The 15,821-nt window shown below is 40.1% G+C and overlaps 1 protein-coding gene across 1 annotated transcript in view; it reads right to left on the bottom strand.

Annotated features, from left to right (window-relative positions):
* The window catches only part of LOC125304165, a 63,660-nt gene that overhangs the window by 34,149 nt on the left and 13,690 nt on the right, over positions 1–15,821 (bottom strand). Inside the window, exons 5-8 of the mRNA XM_048258233.1 lie at positions 6,714–6,852; positions 6,576–6,609; positions 6,398–6,490; positions 6,055–6,307 (exon numbers count right to left, since the gene is read on the bottom strand). Of these exons, the coding sequence (XP_048114190.1) occupies positions 6,055–6,307; positions 6,398–6,490; positions 6,576–6,609; positions 6,714–6,852 (519 nt within the window). The remainder of the gene's footprint in view (positions 1–6,054; positions 6,308–6,397; positions 6,491–6,575; positions 6,610–6,713; positions 6,853–15,821) is intronic.

Here is a 15,821-nt window from a genome sequence, read left to right as displayed (position 1 = left end):
ATTTAATTAAACTGCTTATAGGCTATGCCGAAATAGTTTCAACATTTTGAATATCAGGGTGAATTAGGAAATGCCTTATGACTGAAAGCTGCTTGGGATCCCCCGTCAAGCAATAACCATACAAAAACTTAAAAACAGATGACATGATTCGCGTCACTGACATAATGCGCAAATAATATAGCCTAGATATTCCAATATTTTCGAATACATGTGTTTATTTTAGAGGGGATATTCGAACGTCATTTTTGAGCAATTTTGACAGCCCTAGTCCACTGTAGGCTACGCCAATCGTCTATTAACACCTTCCACCTAACCCCGGTGAGTGGGGGTCGCTAAAATGCGTGTGAAATAGCAGCATTGAGTAGCCTATGCAAAATAGCCTTAAAATCGTTCCGGTGTTGTGTGCCTTCTGGTTTCTCCACCTACTGGTTTCCTTGCACGGGCATGCGCTGCAGCAGTTGTCAGACATTCACAAACAAGTTGTTTTAGGTCAGAAGAGCCACATAAAGACGGTTACAAGAAAAAGTTTGGATATTTAACGTACAGTTACTTTAATTCAACAGAGGATTTTTTAATACATTTTCTACTAGTTTTAAAAGTAATGTGCAAGTAACTTGAAATGTAAAGTAGAATGACAGAAGTATAGGCCTTAGGCTTCCCATGTAGACTAAACACCACCCCCTATTTTCCCAGTGTCCTTTGGTATGCAAAGTAACATCATAGTTCACAACACAACACTCAACTTTCATTTACATGTCAATGGTGAAATTGAACATGGCCTTGGAGTCTGGCTGGCTCGTACGTGAGGTGAAGTTTCATGCAAGAATTGAGGCTGTCATCATTTAAGGGCAACTCCACGCAAAACTGTCATATATCCATAACGCCAACTAAATAGCCTACCATGGCATTGTGTTGGCATTATGGATGTGACAATTTTGCGCGGAATTGCCCTTAAACGTGAGCGCAGGTTTGTCTTTATATTTTTCATATGCGAGAAAGATTTCTCACATGCAAGTGGAATAGGGTTAACACAGCAATACTAACTTGTTGCAGTGTGCGATATATAACAGGCAGATAATTTCGCGTTTTCAGAATCAGTCTTCGGATGGAAACTTTCCCAATTAAAGTGAGTGTTCTTGTTGACTGAAATGGAGGGAAATCGGTGATTTTGTTTGATATTGACATGGCAACGAACCACAAATGTAACAATATTGTGCATGCTACGGAGTCAAGGGAGGTGGGAAGTTATATAAATTACTCAGATAGACTTACAAACTAAAATAAAATACATTTTAATTAAATAGGCCTACTCATTATTATTTTCAAAAGCTGAGCCGCATCAGAGGGATCAAAGAGCCGCATGCGGCTCCGGAGCCGCGGGTTGCCGACCCCTGTTTTAGGCGGTTTGAAGTCGCTACATTACAGCCACTCGGACAAAAGAAATGTAAAAAAATATATGTATTGAAAACTAGCATTAAACTGGATTCGATCCCGCAAAAGCAACACATGCATGAGACTCTCCATCCTGATTCCCTACTAGGGATGTAACGATTACCGGTATAATGGTAAACCGCGATAAAAACCGCGTGTTTAATCCTTCCCAGCTTCATCCGAGCCTGCTTTTGACATATAGTAGGCCTGGTACAATGGAACAAAACTGGTACCCTACTGATTCTGCTGTCTAATTGATGGTTTTAACTACGATTCGGATTAGGCTACACCTGATTTTAAAAGGCGGAACTTTTTCACTGCAAAATGTGCACTGTATCATGTAGCCACTCTGCGTCTTTTTATGTTCACGTCCACATTAAATCCATTCCACTCACGTTATCAGGAGAATACAGTTGCCTAAGGTTTTATTTTGAACACTCACTTTTTTGGGAGCAAACTCCCAAGTTATGGTAGGGTAAGTTAAGCTATAAGCACATAGCCAATTAAACATGAAGAAAAAAGTGAACAGGACACCTTTTGAAACTATTTCAGCTTGTGTAGGCCTATCAGTGCTTTCTGAACATATTGAACACACTTTTAGAAATACCGTGATAATACCGAAAACCTTGATAATTTTGGTCACTATGAACCGTGAGGTTTAATTTTCATATCGTTACATCCCTATTCCCTACTCTTTGAGCCAACTAATATGTTACGCGAATCAATTAACTATTGTAGGCTACCATTAATTAATAACGTAGGCAACACCAAGGTAACATGTTGTCCAGGCTATCTGAAACAAGGGGTTGCCTCTCATCTACAACAACTGGTTATCTTGGGCTGCTACAGTCGTCAGTGCACTGTGCACAGTAGGCCTATGCTACTCTTTGTGGTTGATCAACTAAAAATAAAAGATGTATTTGGTGATGACGTTATTGTAGGCCTAGTAGACCTAAATTCTGAGAAATTAAATGGTACGAGAAACGATCTACATAGCGCACCAGACCGCGATGTCTTCAAAGGTTGAATGAAGGGAGTTTGCAAATATTAGTGTATTCTTCAAGTCAATAAACATTCTTAATTTTCGAATGTCTTTGTCAGGGAACATCTGACTTTTAAAAACCATAGGCCTGGTAGTCGCTCAGACAAGGAGTTATAAGATAAAGGCAATACCATTTGTGTCACCTAATGCAGTTCAGTGAATTAGCAAGAAACCACCAGAAGCCAACAATCATAAAGCACCTGTGCGCGCGCACGCTCTCTCCCCTGTGCATGAAGCTGTCTGCGTGTTGTAGGCTAGATTTGCGTGAGTTGTTTCTATCTGCTTTACTTTTGTGAGTTGTGACCACCTAGGCTATGTTATAGACGTTCTATGAGGTAGTGTTTAGCTGTGTCACAAAACAATAAGCTTTGTCAGACTACTTTTAAAATGATATGAGTGTCAGGAATTTTCATACGAGAGACGCTCTCATTGCTGGTTAGTATATGGAGTAGGCAATTGACAGCAACATATCCAATCACATTATGAGAGATGCTGAATTTAACATAAACTGCAATGTTTGGTTTTAAATTAATGTAAATTTAGCTGGGACTGTAAGCTGGCACACGTGGGTGCTCGATGTTTTCAGTGGGTGCCCGAGAGACGGAGCACCCACGGTATCGGTGCCTATGATAAGCGTATCTCGCGGTTGCATCCATTACAAACAAACATGCAATGTGAACGTCTGGGATTGGGAAGAGCACTAAATGCTCTTCTGAATAAGCACGAAGTCAAGCCTTTAAATGAAAAACACTCTTTAATAATCAAAAAAATAAAACGCTAATGAAGTAAACTTGTGACCATCAAAAATTGTTTATCGCCTGTAACTCCGTGATAACTGGACGTAACAGGAAGGCATTTGGCTGAGCAACGGAGGTTAATATGCTCTATATTTTGTCCAAATGATGTCTGTCTATCATCGTTGCACTCGGAGAAAACCAGAATGTTTAATTTGTCCTGCGTTTCTTCTACGGCTGCAAACGGGATTCACTCGCCGTTAACCAAATATTTCTTTATTAGGGCAGGGCAGGCATGTTTCTGGCTATTAAATTATTTCTAAACCAGTCTGCTAAAGTCTGTAGTGACCTCTGCCGGTTGTTGCAGCGTCGTTGCAGCGTCATTGGAAAAATACAAATTAAAGTTGCGTGATGCCGCGTGATGAAGCTGGCCAAGTCGAAGCACTGCCCACTGTAGTACCATTGATTTACTTTATTAACCATTATTAATCAATATTAATGCAATATCAATCATTACACTGATACATATCCTGTAATTCATTGAGGCCATGGGGTTCTACTGTATTTAATTCATGTATCCAATATGCCTCTCTCTGTAACAGTTGTTTAATCAAGTTACCCCCTCTTGGGCTGGGTTTCACTCGTTCTATGCCAATGAATTTAAGTGTGGTGGCTGGCCCATGGTTCTTCTCTTTATAATGCCTGGCTATGGCGTAATCCATATTTCCATTTCTTATTGCCCCTTTATGTTCATTTCAGCATTTGGAGAGCGTTTTCAGCTGGAGACTGCTTCAACATTAAGGACTGTTATAGACGGTCATTCCTACCCACTGCAGTAATAACTTAAAACTCCCCTTACAATGGAGTTTTGGTGATATAGAAATGGACATCAATGCTGCCATACAAAGGCAAAAGACCTTAACTCACCAGAGTGTGAAACTAAGAAAAATGACTTTAAAGTTTTTGTTGTCTAGCCAAATGTATTATAGGTAGGGTACTGGAAATATGGCTATTACATGTTTTAATGAAGAGATGTCTGTACATAAAAAAATATTGGGCTCAAACTTGTCCTTTGACCCTTATTTGGAAGTTACTGTACTCTGCCTTTGTGTCATCTGTCAACAAATAGTGCCAAGACAAGGCAGAAACCTCCATATAATCAATATAGCTGATGTCCCCAGCCAGAGACTTTCTAATGAGGACACACAGCACTCAAAGAATCTCCCATGGGCAGCTCTGTATGGGGTTCGTCTAACATATATTCCACCCCTTCCGCCGCCAAAAGTTGACATGTGAGTACATCGTGCCAATCATATGGTATGTAATGAATACATTGTGCCAATCATGTGTTGTGATCTCGCAGCTGGAGCGAGGTTGTGTCGTGCCTTACGCATGCGCAGTTCTGCCCGAAATAGATGCCTGATAAGTGCCAAAAATGCATTGCAATATGGCAGCCGAGTGGAGGGACTTGCCTAAAAGTGACTGAAATGAATATGGAAAATAATAATAATAATAATAATAATAATAATAATAATAATAATAATAAACAACAACAACAACAACAACAACAACAACAACAACAACAACATTTTATCTATACTCAATATTTCTAGGAAATAATATTATAAGGTATAAAGAAAACATTTGATTTGACCAATAAGCTAGCCCATTTAATTAATCAAAGTTAGATTTGACCAGATAGGTTAATCAAGGGTTAAATTATGCTATAATACCAAACTGCTCCACAGTTACACAACTGCTGCACAGTTGATGGATTAGCCGACACCAAAAATGATGTTCTTTTGCCATGTTTCACCGACGCTTTGCATGGAATGGAATGGAGGTAACTTAGCCTTGCCTAAAAGAGGATGATTTGTTGATAGTGGAGCGCTTCAGTGTGAACAGGAGTAAGGATTAATGCTCAAAACGGGTGTTCAAACATCTCAAATGATGTTTATTGCAATGGATTACGGGTATCTTAGGGTTACAAGAACAGGTAGGATATGTATTTAATTGTGAGCTGTTGTTGAGCTTTGCCAATGAGTGATTATGCTAGGCCAAAGTCCTTTTAGGCAAGTCCCTCCACTCGGCGGCCATATTGCAACGCTTTTTGGGCACTCATCGGGCATCCTATTCGGCAGAAATGCGCTGCGTGCGCCAAGGCTTCACGACACCAATCTTGTTCCAACGGGCGAAGTTCACAACACATGATTGGCTCAATGTATTCACATGTCCTTCACAAAACTACACCATATGATTGGCTCAATGGCTATTTGTCACATTAAAAGTCCACATTCCTTTTGGGCTGCCCGGGCTGTCATTTTACAGGTGGCACTGAGTGATAAATCAGCTTTATGGAAAAAAGGAAAAAGGCAGGTAGCTACCAATGAATATGGAAAATAACAAACCTAACTGGGTGTCCTACAGCATTCTGACTTGGTTTCTCCCTTTGATGCATTTAAACAAAGGCCCAAAGAAAATAACAGTAACTGGGTGTTACAGCATTCTGACTTGGTTTCTCTTAGGCTTTTTTGCCAAAAAAAACCCCTTAGTAAAAAAAAAAAAAAAAAAGAAGTGTCTCAACGATAAAGGAGGTCTTGAAATTCCCAAAAATGACAATAACTCATTTTCGACAAAAATTAAGTTACGACCTTTTGCCTTTGCACGGCAGAATGGGCTCCTTTCCTGACCGACCTGCAGAGCAAATTCAGATTTGCCAACAGGTACGCCTGGGTTCTACCCTGGCTAGGGTAGACAGCAAATGAGTTAATTTCACAAAAGTTGGTGTGTTCCTTGACAGACAATATAAAACACAAAATAAATAAGGAAACTCTTTTGTTAAATCACCTGGTCACTGCATGAATAACTTCCGGTGGAGTGCTTTGCTGGACAATTGAAGATTCTTCTCCAACCCCAAAACTAGCCGTTGATGGAGGCTTATATGATGATTCTGGCAATTGTGTGTTGTTAGTCTGGCCAGACCCAGAGCAGTGTGCAAGGAAACTCCCAGTCGAGGAAAGTGGTAGAACAGATTTTTCTGCTGAGGCATTTTGTGAAGAAATTCGCCGTACAGGCACAGCTGGTTTCACTTGGAGCTTGGCTAGATTGTTAAAATGATAAAAGTGCATATGCATATAAAATCCCATAATCGCTGAAAAAAATTTGAATTTAACATCAACTCTTCACCTACCTCTCCTTGTACCCTCTAGCAATTTCCTTTTCTTTGGCGGGGATATCTCTTCAATTTGTCCATCAGAATCAAGCTGTTCTGATGACCTTGCAACTGCCAACAGATGGCAACAGTCACACCACAACAAATGCTGTAAATGTATTAAGTTTATTTTTTGAAGTTGCATTCTGCTTCTTACCATTTTCATTAGTTGAGCTTGGAGTGTCAAGACTCTACAGAAGACACACACATTGAAATGGGTTGAGGTGAGGAGGGGTTATTTGAGTGCAATTTGGTCATTATGATGTGAAAAATGTATGGAATACGATGGTCTTACATCAGGTTTCACTCTCTTTGTGCAATTGTCCTCTTTGCGCACATGTTTTTTCTCCATTTCTGCTGATACAGGCACCAGAGCATCAGGGACGATCATTTGAGAAACCACTGTAGTATCATCCTTTGGGGCTTCCAAATGGCTGGAGAGAGGTAGGCAAGAGTAAGTCTTAAAACCACTTCTACACATTGATTACTTCATAAGCAGATCACATCAACTTGAGAGAATATTATATTAATGATATATACAAGGATACAAGGATACAAGGAAGTTTATTGTCACATGCATATAGTTACTGGAAGTAAGAAATGCAGTGAAATTATGTCTGGTGTCAGCCTATTTGTGCATTATATAATATATTATATAATAATGTTAAATGATTTTCCATAATCAGAACTCACATATATCAATAACGATATAACAACACGTAAACACTTGAATACTGGACCATTTTAGGAGATATGTCATTTACATGCTGGCTCTGGGAGCTAAATGTTTAAAGTATCTGGGTGTCTGTATACAATTAGTATCATTCCAACTATTTGTTAAACTTTGATCCCACGATTAAAACACAACACCACAATTAGGGATGGGTATTGTTAAGATTTTATTGATACCCACACTGCTTATCAGTATCAGTTCTTATCAATATTCTTATCAGTACTTCTCTCCATAAAAATAAAGCATTACACTTTTGTCTGAAAGTGAGGACAAAGCTATTTAGTGCAGCAGATTAGTAAAACAATCGTTCACTTTGGTATAGAAGCATGAAATTTGGCACAGATACTCTCTAAGGGCCATTATTTTGGAAAAAGGTGTTGGCCACTCAAAAATTCAATATGGCGGCCATTTTTCAAGATTTTTCTAAAGGACATGTTAATGGAAAAAGATGCTTGTCCCTCAAAAAATTCAAGATGGCCGCCATTTTTAAAGAAATGTCGAATATTAATTATTTCAATTGTTCAAATGGTGATGCAAACATACATTGAGGCAGAAATACAAAAAACACTCTTTTGGAAAAAGGTATGAACCACTCAAATTCAGGATGGAAACCATTTTTCAAGATGGCTGCCATTCCTGTCCTATGTTCATTGCCACTGTTTCCAAAAAGTGATACAGAAAATATGCCACAAATATTCTGTTAAGGCCACTTTTTGGATTAAACTTGTTTTAATAGTGTACTCTGTTGGGACTGAGTTAAAAGGAAGGATTGAAAAAATAACAAGTTCTATTCACATTTTTACCAGCTCAAAGGCCTTGTGGTTAGAGCAGGGGTGTCCAAACTATGGCCCGCGGGCCAACTGCGGCCCGCCACGCACTATAATCTGGCCCGCTGAGCATTTATTAGTTTATCATAGATCCGGCCCGCTTATAAACTGTGAGAGGCCACGAGCCATAGGCACAGCACTAGCCATAGGCTATAGGCTAGCCATATACATACAGACACATTATTTTTTGTTGTGTGGCCCGCCGGCCAATTTTCAAAACCCAATGTGGCCCTTGAGTCAAAAAGTTTGGACACCCATGGGTTAGAGTCTCTGTGGAAATGGGAAAAGGCATGAGTTTGACTTCGATACAGACTTTAGGCTACAGCAGGGGTTTTCAACCTTTTCAGCCCAAGGATCCCTTGGCTGAGAGAGACACTGAGCACGACCCCCCCACCCAAATTAAGCCTAATATGCATATCTTATATTTGGAAGTCAATCATACTCTCACCGAACACACAAACACACTCCCCTACATATGTTAGCATGTACATTATCTGTAATGGGTGATTTATAAGACTTGTTTCAATTTATGCTGTTTATTATTGAATTTTTTTCTACCTGAATCACGGGACAACTTTTTAGGCAATGTTGCTGAGCGACACTCTCCCATTGAGATTGGGCAACACAATTTCTATCTGAACGATTTGGATACTTATGCTGCGTTCTATTATCTACCCGTGTGGGAGATCCAACGAGAAAGACGGGACGCTGCCTAGCGACACGCACCAACACATCCCCTTTACTTGGACGGCGAACTTTCCCGCTCGGTGGAACTCAAAGGACAACAGTTTGATACAAAATCCAAGATGACTGCTGCGCCCTGTGTGACTTGTAAGTATGAACTGTTTTCATTGTTTTTGGACCACTTTGGTTGTTTAAGGCGAGACACGGCAGGTGAAAACATTGTTTTTTCATGCACTGGTCGATTGAGATTTTGAGCTAGTATGTTACCTTAGCATGTACAGTGGGTCCCAGTTAAGTTTGGACGGGTTCCTTCATGAATCACGCACCCCATTTTCTCAGCAGAAATGGCACAAACTGCAGTTGACACAAACAACCACAAGGTGTCACTTGGGAGTTCTGCCACTACTATTTTTGATGCGACTCAACTGCTTCCATGACGCAGTGAGCCATTACCAAACATATGATAATACAATAGCGTGAGTTTATATATATATATATATATATATATATATATATATATATATATATATATATATATATATATATATATATATATATATATATATATATATTATACCCTATTTGTCACAGTTACTTATAGATTTGATAGTGTAACGATAAGCGCATGAGACTTTCAGCGGGGGCACGGGAACTTAAATTGATCACGGTAGTTTAAGCTTACACTTAAACAGACAAAACATTCTAATATGAAAATGTAGATGCAATTGTTGTAAAATAGTACAGCTCCTTTAAGAATGCCCCAAAAAATATATCAAAGCAACTTTTGCATTTGAATGTAGCACAATTTTTTTTTTAAACAGCTGGACAAATGATTTAGCCAATTGATTATAGCCTGCACACCAGCAATTGTTGAACATTTACCTGTACAAGACAGTAGCGCAGCCTAACAAGCATGTTGCATGTTGTAGGCCTACTGTAGAAATTTCACTTAAATTGCAACCTAACATGCCTGCTTGCCGACGCTCAAAACGACCACGAAAAAAAGATATCAAAGCAAGAGGGTTGAGTCTGAATGACACGGAGTTCAGACTCATATTGCTCCTCATAACCATCTATAAAAAAAAGTGTTTTTTCTTTTCTTTTTGAGCATGTCCGAATCCCAGGACATAACGCACTGGACCTTATAATAGGCTCGAGATATAATTCCAAAGGGGGCAGATATAGGGGCCTACTGCACTTAAAACTTAAAAAGATTGAACGAAGCTTCCTGAAATTTGAAATTGCGTGAAATTAAGTGACTGGCATCAGGTGAAGCTTTTCGAAGTTGAACAGGCTATTAAAAACTATTTGCGCACCTCAATGTCACAGGAGAGACTGGGCTCTCCCTTCTATGAATTGAAAAAGACGTTATGCTACCTGCAAACTTTCATTGCTAAGTTTGCGGCAAAGCAAGACAATGTTTTTGTTGGGATATGGCAAGTCAGTGTCATTTATTTGTCCAATGCCTACAGACCAATTTCCATAGTGCACATCTTATCAACAGTTTGAATGTCGTGTGTGTTTCTGCTCATTGACAAATACCGTTAAGCACAATGATTCATGCCCAATTAATTTCCCCTGTTAGGAGGAATAGTGTTCGCCTTTGTTACACTATTTGGTTTCGTGATGTAGCCTATGATAAACACCATATGGCCAAATATGTGACTCAGCTAATGTTATAGGCTATACAATTTCCCCTCTTAAAGACAAGCTGGTGTAGCTTATTAGACTAGGCTACTAAAATGCACCGACGGTAGCCTTGGCTATGTGTAAAGTAAGCTATCGCATGATTTCATGCACGTAAGTTCATGCATCTGTCAAGTTCGCACAGGGCTGCGCACCATCTGTCAAGTTCGCACAGGGCCTCGCACCCCCTTGCGACGGCCCTGCAGCTCCTCCTAAGACAGCGAGGAAAAAGTTAAAATACGCGATAATCCCGGGAAAAGTTGACAGGTTTGTTTCGGTCCCGGTGATTATTTGTGAAATTGTGCAAACGACAGCCTTTTCAAGGCATTTCAAGGAAGGTGTCGAAGCAGCATGCAAGCTCCCAAATTGACCCAGTAGCCTACAGAAGGCATCAATAAATTGTTGGGACTGGGGAGGGTCATGCGTTTTTTCTCAATCACTTTGGAGGGTCATAGAAAAATTTCTTGCTGGCGAGGGAGGGTCACATCTTTTTTGACTAACGCTCCCAAAACTCCTCCGGTAGCCCCTTAAATAAATAACGAACAGTCCCTAATTGATTATAGCTGTAGGCCTACACCAGCAATTGTTGAACATTTACCTGTACAGGACATTGACAGTAGCCCAGCCTAACAAGCAGATGTTGCAAAAGACATCAAAAGACGCAATTAATCAGAAATAAATAATGTAATCTGCATCGCTTTATTTAACAAACTGCAAGCAACAAGGGGGTTGAGTTCGCTGTGAGGCTAAACCCAAGAGCAGAGCCTATCTGTTAAGGCACTCGATAGGCTATATGGTAACGAGCTGTGTGCGCCTGGAAAGACAATAGAAGATGCTTTCTGAATAGCACAGCACGGCTCTGGTCATCCCATACCCTCCCCCCCACTTCCTGTAGCCTATCATTATGACTTGTTGACGTTTTTGGGACATTAAGCTTTTTCATCGTTAAGCCCCCTCCCCCACCCCCTTCTTCTTTCACAAGCAGTGGGGAGCTGGGCAAGCACAAAGTAACACTTTTGGTAGACGAAGGAGGGCTTCTGTCGTTTGGCGACAATTTGGTGCAACCAGGCCAGGACAGATATTTTAGAGAGAGAGGTGTAGGTTGCAGCTGAGATGTCTTCTTAATTTTCTTTATTCTTTAGTAAAGGTGCAGAACATTATTAAACTTTGACTAACGTTTAGATGTGTCAATGTTTTTGACTAACGAACATCAAAACGTTAGTCAAAGTTTAATAATGTTCTGCACCTTTTACTAAAGAATAAAGAAAATTAAGAAGACATCTGAGCTGCACCGGTGTCTCTAGGACTTTTTGGCTTTGGCTAAATATTTCTAAAATCATTTAAGTTTCACTAGTCACATGTTTTAACAAGGAACACTTGTTATTGAACTAATAACAGTGTGTCGAAAATTGACTTTATTTTCCATACGGAGAAATAACATATGCAGCGTCTAACCAAGGTCAACCTTGCCAAAAAAGCCCTAGAAACACATGAGGCAAAAGTGCAAAACATCACAAAACTAACTAAACTAACACGCGCATATTTTTGTATTGCAATCATTGTAGCCCACAGTTGTAATAGCGCGTAACAGTCGTTTTTACTCCCATTATCCATTATAAAGAATGTTTAACGCGTGTCCCAAAACAACTATCAACTAATCACCAAACGTCTTATAAACAAGTATTGCCAGGAGCAACACCTTGCAAAAAATGATAACAATAGGCCTAGGCCTTTATATGGCTCTGCTCCTGCCTAGATTCGAACTCAGAACTGCCTGAAAGTTGCAGACCTGTTCTGGAAATACACGCATTAACCCACTCGACCATCAGGCAACGCTATCTGCTTCGAGTAGGCCTATTGGGTAGGACTGTAGCCTACACTGGTTGTGGCAGTCTTGAGTGACCGAATTCGTTTTCCTTTGTCATATGAATGCTGTCATTTTGTTAACATTACTGTTAAGGAGATGCTGTAGGCAAAGGCTATATTTAACCAAACAAATCAGAACTATTCACGAGGTTTCTGGGCAGTATATTTATGTTCTGTTAGCAAGCGAACTTCTCATGACTGCCGACAAAGTAGCCTACTGCCAGCTGACGAAGCTCTCATTTTAAAACATTACTGAGAGACAGGCACTGTACAATCAAGACATCTTGCCACTGAATCAAAAAATTTTTAACATTATGTACAAAGCTTATAGGCTACAGTGGACTAGCATGTTGCAGGGGCTGCTAAAAACACAGAGAAACGCACTGAAAACACAGCCCTTGCTGTCGAATGCTCCACCCGGTTCGACTGTGGAATGCCACAGCGGACTATGCTGCCCCCAAGCGGCTGTAGTTGTAGATACATTTCACCCAGCTGCGTGAATCACCTTGATGGTGAATGAAGTGTCAATTCTTAACTGGGACCCACTGTATTCTATCACACTACTACAACAAAAAAGTCTGATTTACACATTTAGGTGTTTATTTCATTATATTGTGTCTACTCGTGCCTGTATATTTCTCCTAAATTCAGCAAAAGTTAGCATTCTAACTTTGCATGCACTCCCGCGACAGTGGTCCAAAACATTTCATGTGTACTGTAGTACCGTTGGAAAGCTCTGTTTTTCCTGTATCACGCTATGTGATCCATATATGGACACTTCCTTTGTATCAGCAACCAATCGCAAAAGTTCAAAGGCGAGTCTAGGCTGAGAACGGAATCTCATTGGCTGTCTTTCAAGGGTGTTTTCTAAAAATGAGTTTCCTCTCCCACTCTGAGCACGAAAACTCCACTTCAGAAGCACTTACCATACACCAAACTTTCTAGACTTATGCTTAACTATATGTAGAAGACTTTTACAGGCTTTTCCCAAATCACGGAAGTAACGTCAACGCAGCGGTGGATAGTAGCATCCATCAGGCAAGTGTTATTTAAATAAACTCCTGGTGTACTTACAAACTTTTCAATGCCTCGTTTTATGAGTAAAGAACATAGTTGTACTACTGTAGAAGTTTCGTACCATTCAGGGCATTATTAGTGGGGTAATTCACAAGATATTAAGTTGGTTCCATTACGCCTGCAGAAAGTCATTAGTTTCTGACAGCGCTACTGGACCAGGGTTCGACCAAGGGAAAACAGGCTCTGGGAGAGTGTTTGGCTCGGGGTCATGGTGCAAAGGACCCTAGGGTGAAATTACTCCAAACCATCGCTTTAATGTAAGTAATCAACTGGGGAAGTTTCATAGTGATATCTGCTTGTTAAAATTTTTACCCTATTCACCTGTATTGTCTCGCCTTAAATGACGATTTCAATCACTCGTATTACTGCAATACCTTACGGCGTCCATATCACTGCCTATAGGTATGGAAATCGGTCTTATTATGAGTGCAATATTGAATGAAGACTTGCTTCAAACGGGTGGTGCTAGCCTTGCAAACAGAATTTTGGAGCGTCTGGTACTCGGCCAGTGCTACCGCAACAACAGCTTTCCGGGTGGCGTCCATGTTTTTCTCTAACTCGGACGCGCAAAACATAACAGAACACTTGAAGTGTGGAAGTGAGTCATATCCGAGGGGCCAAGTCAGTTCGCAGAGAATAATAAAACCAAAGATTATACATGGCGGAGAAGATATTTCATCAGAACCCAGATTGCCTCTTTATGCAGACAGGACTCGACCCCCATTTCCCACCCATAGACATGAACTACGACAAGCTTTGTTGCTCCGCCTATGTATAACCATGTCTGTGCCACTGCTTGTCTTGTGAGGCACAGCTAGGAGACAACGTGGGAGACTGTAGTTTAATGTTTTTCGCTGTTAGCAGAGGCATAGCAACAGTCATATTTAGCGATATAGCAAATCCTCATGGAGACAACATACTCGCTGATTTTATTAAAAGGGTATGAGCCCAGGGACTAGTGAGCAGTTAATTAACTATTAAGGGGCATTATCTATCTATAAATTGCAGGAATGTCTGTCTGTCTGTGTGTGCGTGTCTGTCTGTTATTTGCATATCTCTTGAACTGATGGTCCGATTGATCTCAAACTTGACAGATAAGTAATGCAAAAGATATTGTTAAATATATCGGTAAAAGAAGCACACACTGGCTTTCGCCACTCTACTGTAGCCACTCCCCCTCTCACACAGCACAGTGCAGGACCAGAGACAGAGACAGAGAGGGTAGCAGAGTTTTGGCAGCACTGAATCAGGGGGCACAGCACGGGTCAAGATGCAAGATGTTTTGGATTATCATGTCTGACATCAACAATAAAGACTCCCTGTGTGCAGTTTGCGTGCATAAAATTATTCCGCAGATTTTGCAACAACACGCCAACAAACATGGGTATGCAGTAGCTATTTAAAATGACGTAAAAATTAAAGATGTTTTGGATGATTATCATGTCTGACATCAACAATAAAGACTGCCTGTATGTAGTTTGCGTGCATAAAATTATTTGCGGATTTTGCAACAATACGCCAAACAAACATGGGTAGCATGCAGTGGCTATTCAAAATGACGTAAAAATTATGTACAATAAACTGACACTTCGAATAGCCCAAACTACTTTGGACTTGAGACTATGGATAAACAAAACGACAATTCCGACTGCAAGGTCCCAAGTTGAAATGACGTGATGACGAAGTTTCACACATGCCACACAGCTAGACAACGAGTGGCAGACAGAGCGACATGTCACTATGCTACCAAAGACTGTTTTGAGTCACATCATTGCAAATCTCATATGAAGATGCATCTTTCTACAAAATAATTTGTCTTCTATATCATTAAGTTATTCAATAGGCTAAACATATAGCCTTACATCAAAGCATTAGGCTTATGTAGGCCTAATTTGGATCAGCTACAGACAACGTAGCTGACACACACCTACAGACACTTATATGCTACCAGAGATTGAGTCACATCACAACGTTTCTTACGATGATTCAACATTCCCCAAAATGGTTTGTCTTCTCTATCAGGAAGTTATTTAATAAGCTTAACAACAAACATATAGCCTTAACTCAAAACAGCTTTTAGGCTTATGTCATTTTGATCTGTAAAAATGTCACATGCAGCCCTGCAGGCCTACTGCATTGCACTGATTATGCACATTAATTATAGGCTAATATATTATAATAATATATTTAGTACCGTATTTCCGGACTATAAGTGGCTCCGGAGTATAAGTCGCATCTGTCAAAAAATGAATCATCAACAGGAAAAACACATATATAAGTCTCACCAGACTAAGTCATATTTACAAATGTATTTCACAAAATCCGAAACCAAAAACAGACAGAGACTATGTAACTAGACTATTGAGGCCAAAAAGATTAATGTTAATGAAGACGAAGGAGTGAAGGCAGCCAAGAGGAGGGCCGGAAGGTAAATGTAAAGCAATTTAGGCTACAAAAGATTCACTGAAAGAAAATGCTGACGTGGTACACCAAAATTTAGCTAAAATGTGGACAATACAATGCAATCAAG

This window comes from Alosa alosa, chromosome 12 (assembly GCF_017589495.1).
Source record: "Alosa alosa isolate M-15738 ecotype Scorff River chromosome 12, AALO_Geno_1.1, whole genome shotgun sequence".
In the NCBI taxonomy this organism is placed as follows: domain Eukaryota; kingdom Metazoa; phylum Chordata; class Actinopteri; order Clupeiformes; family Clupeidae; genus Alosa; species Alosa alosa.
The sequence above is the reverse complement of the archived record's forward strand: the minus strand, read 5'-3'. Positions and strand labels throughout refer to the sequence as shown.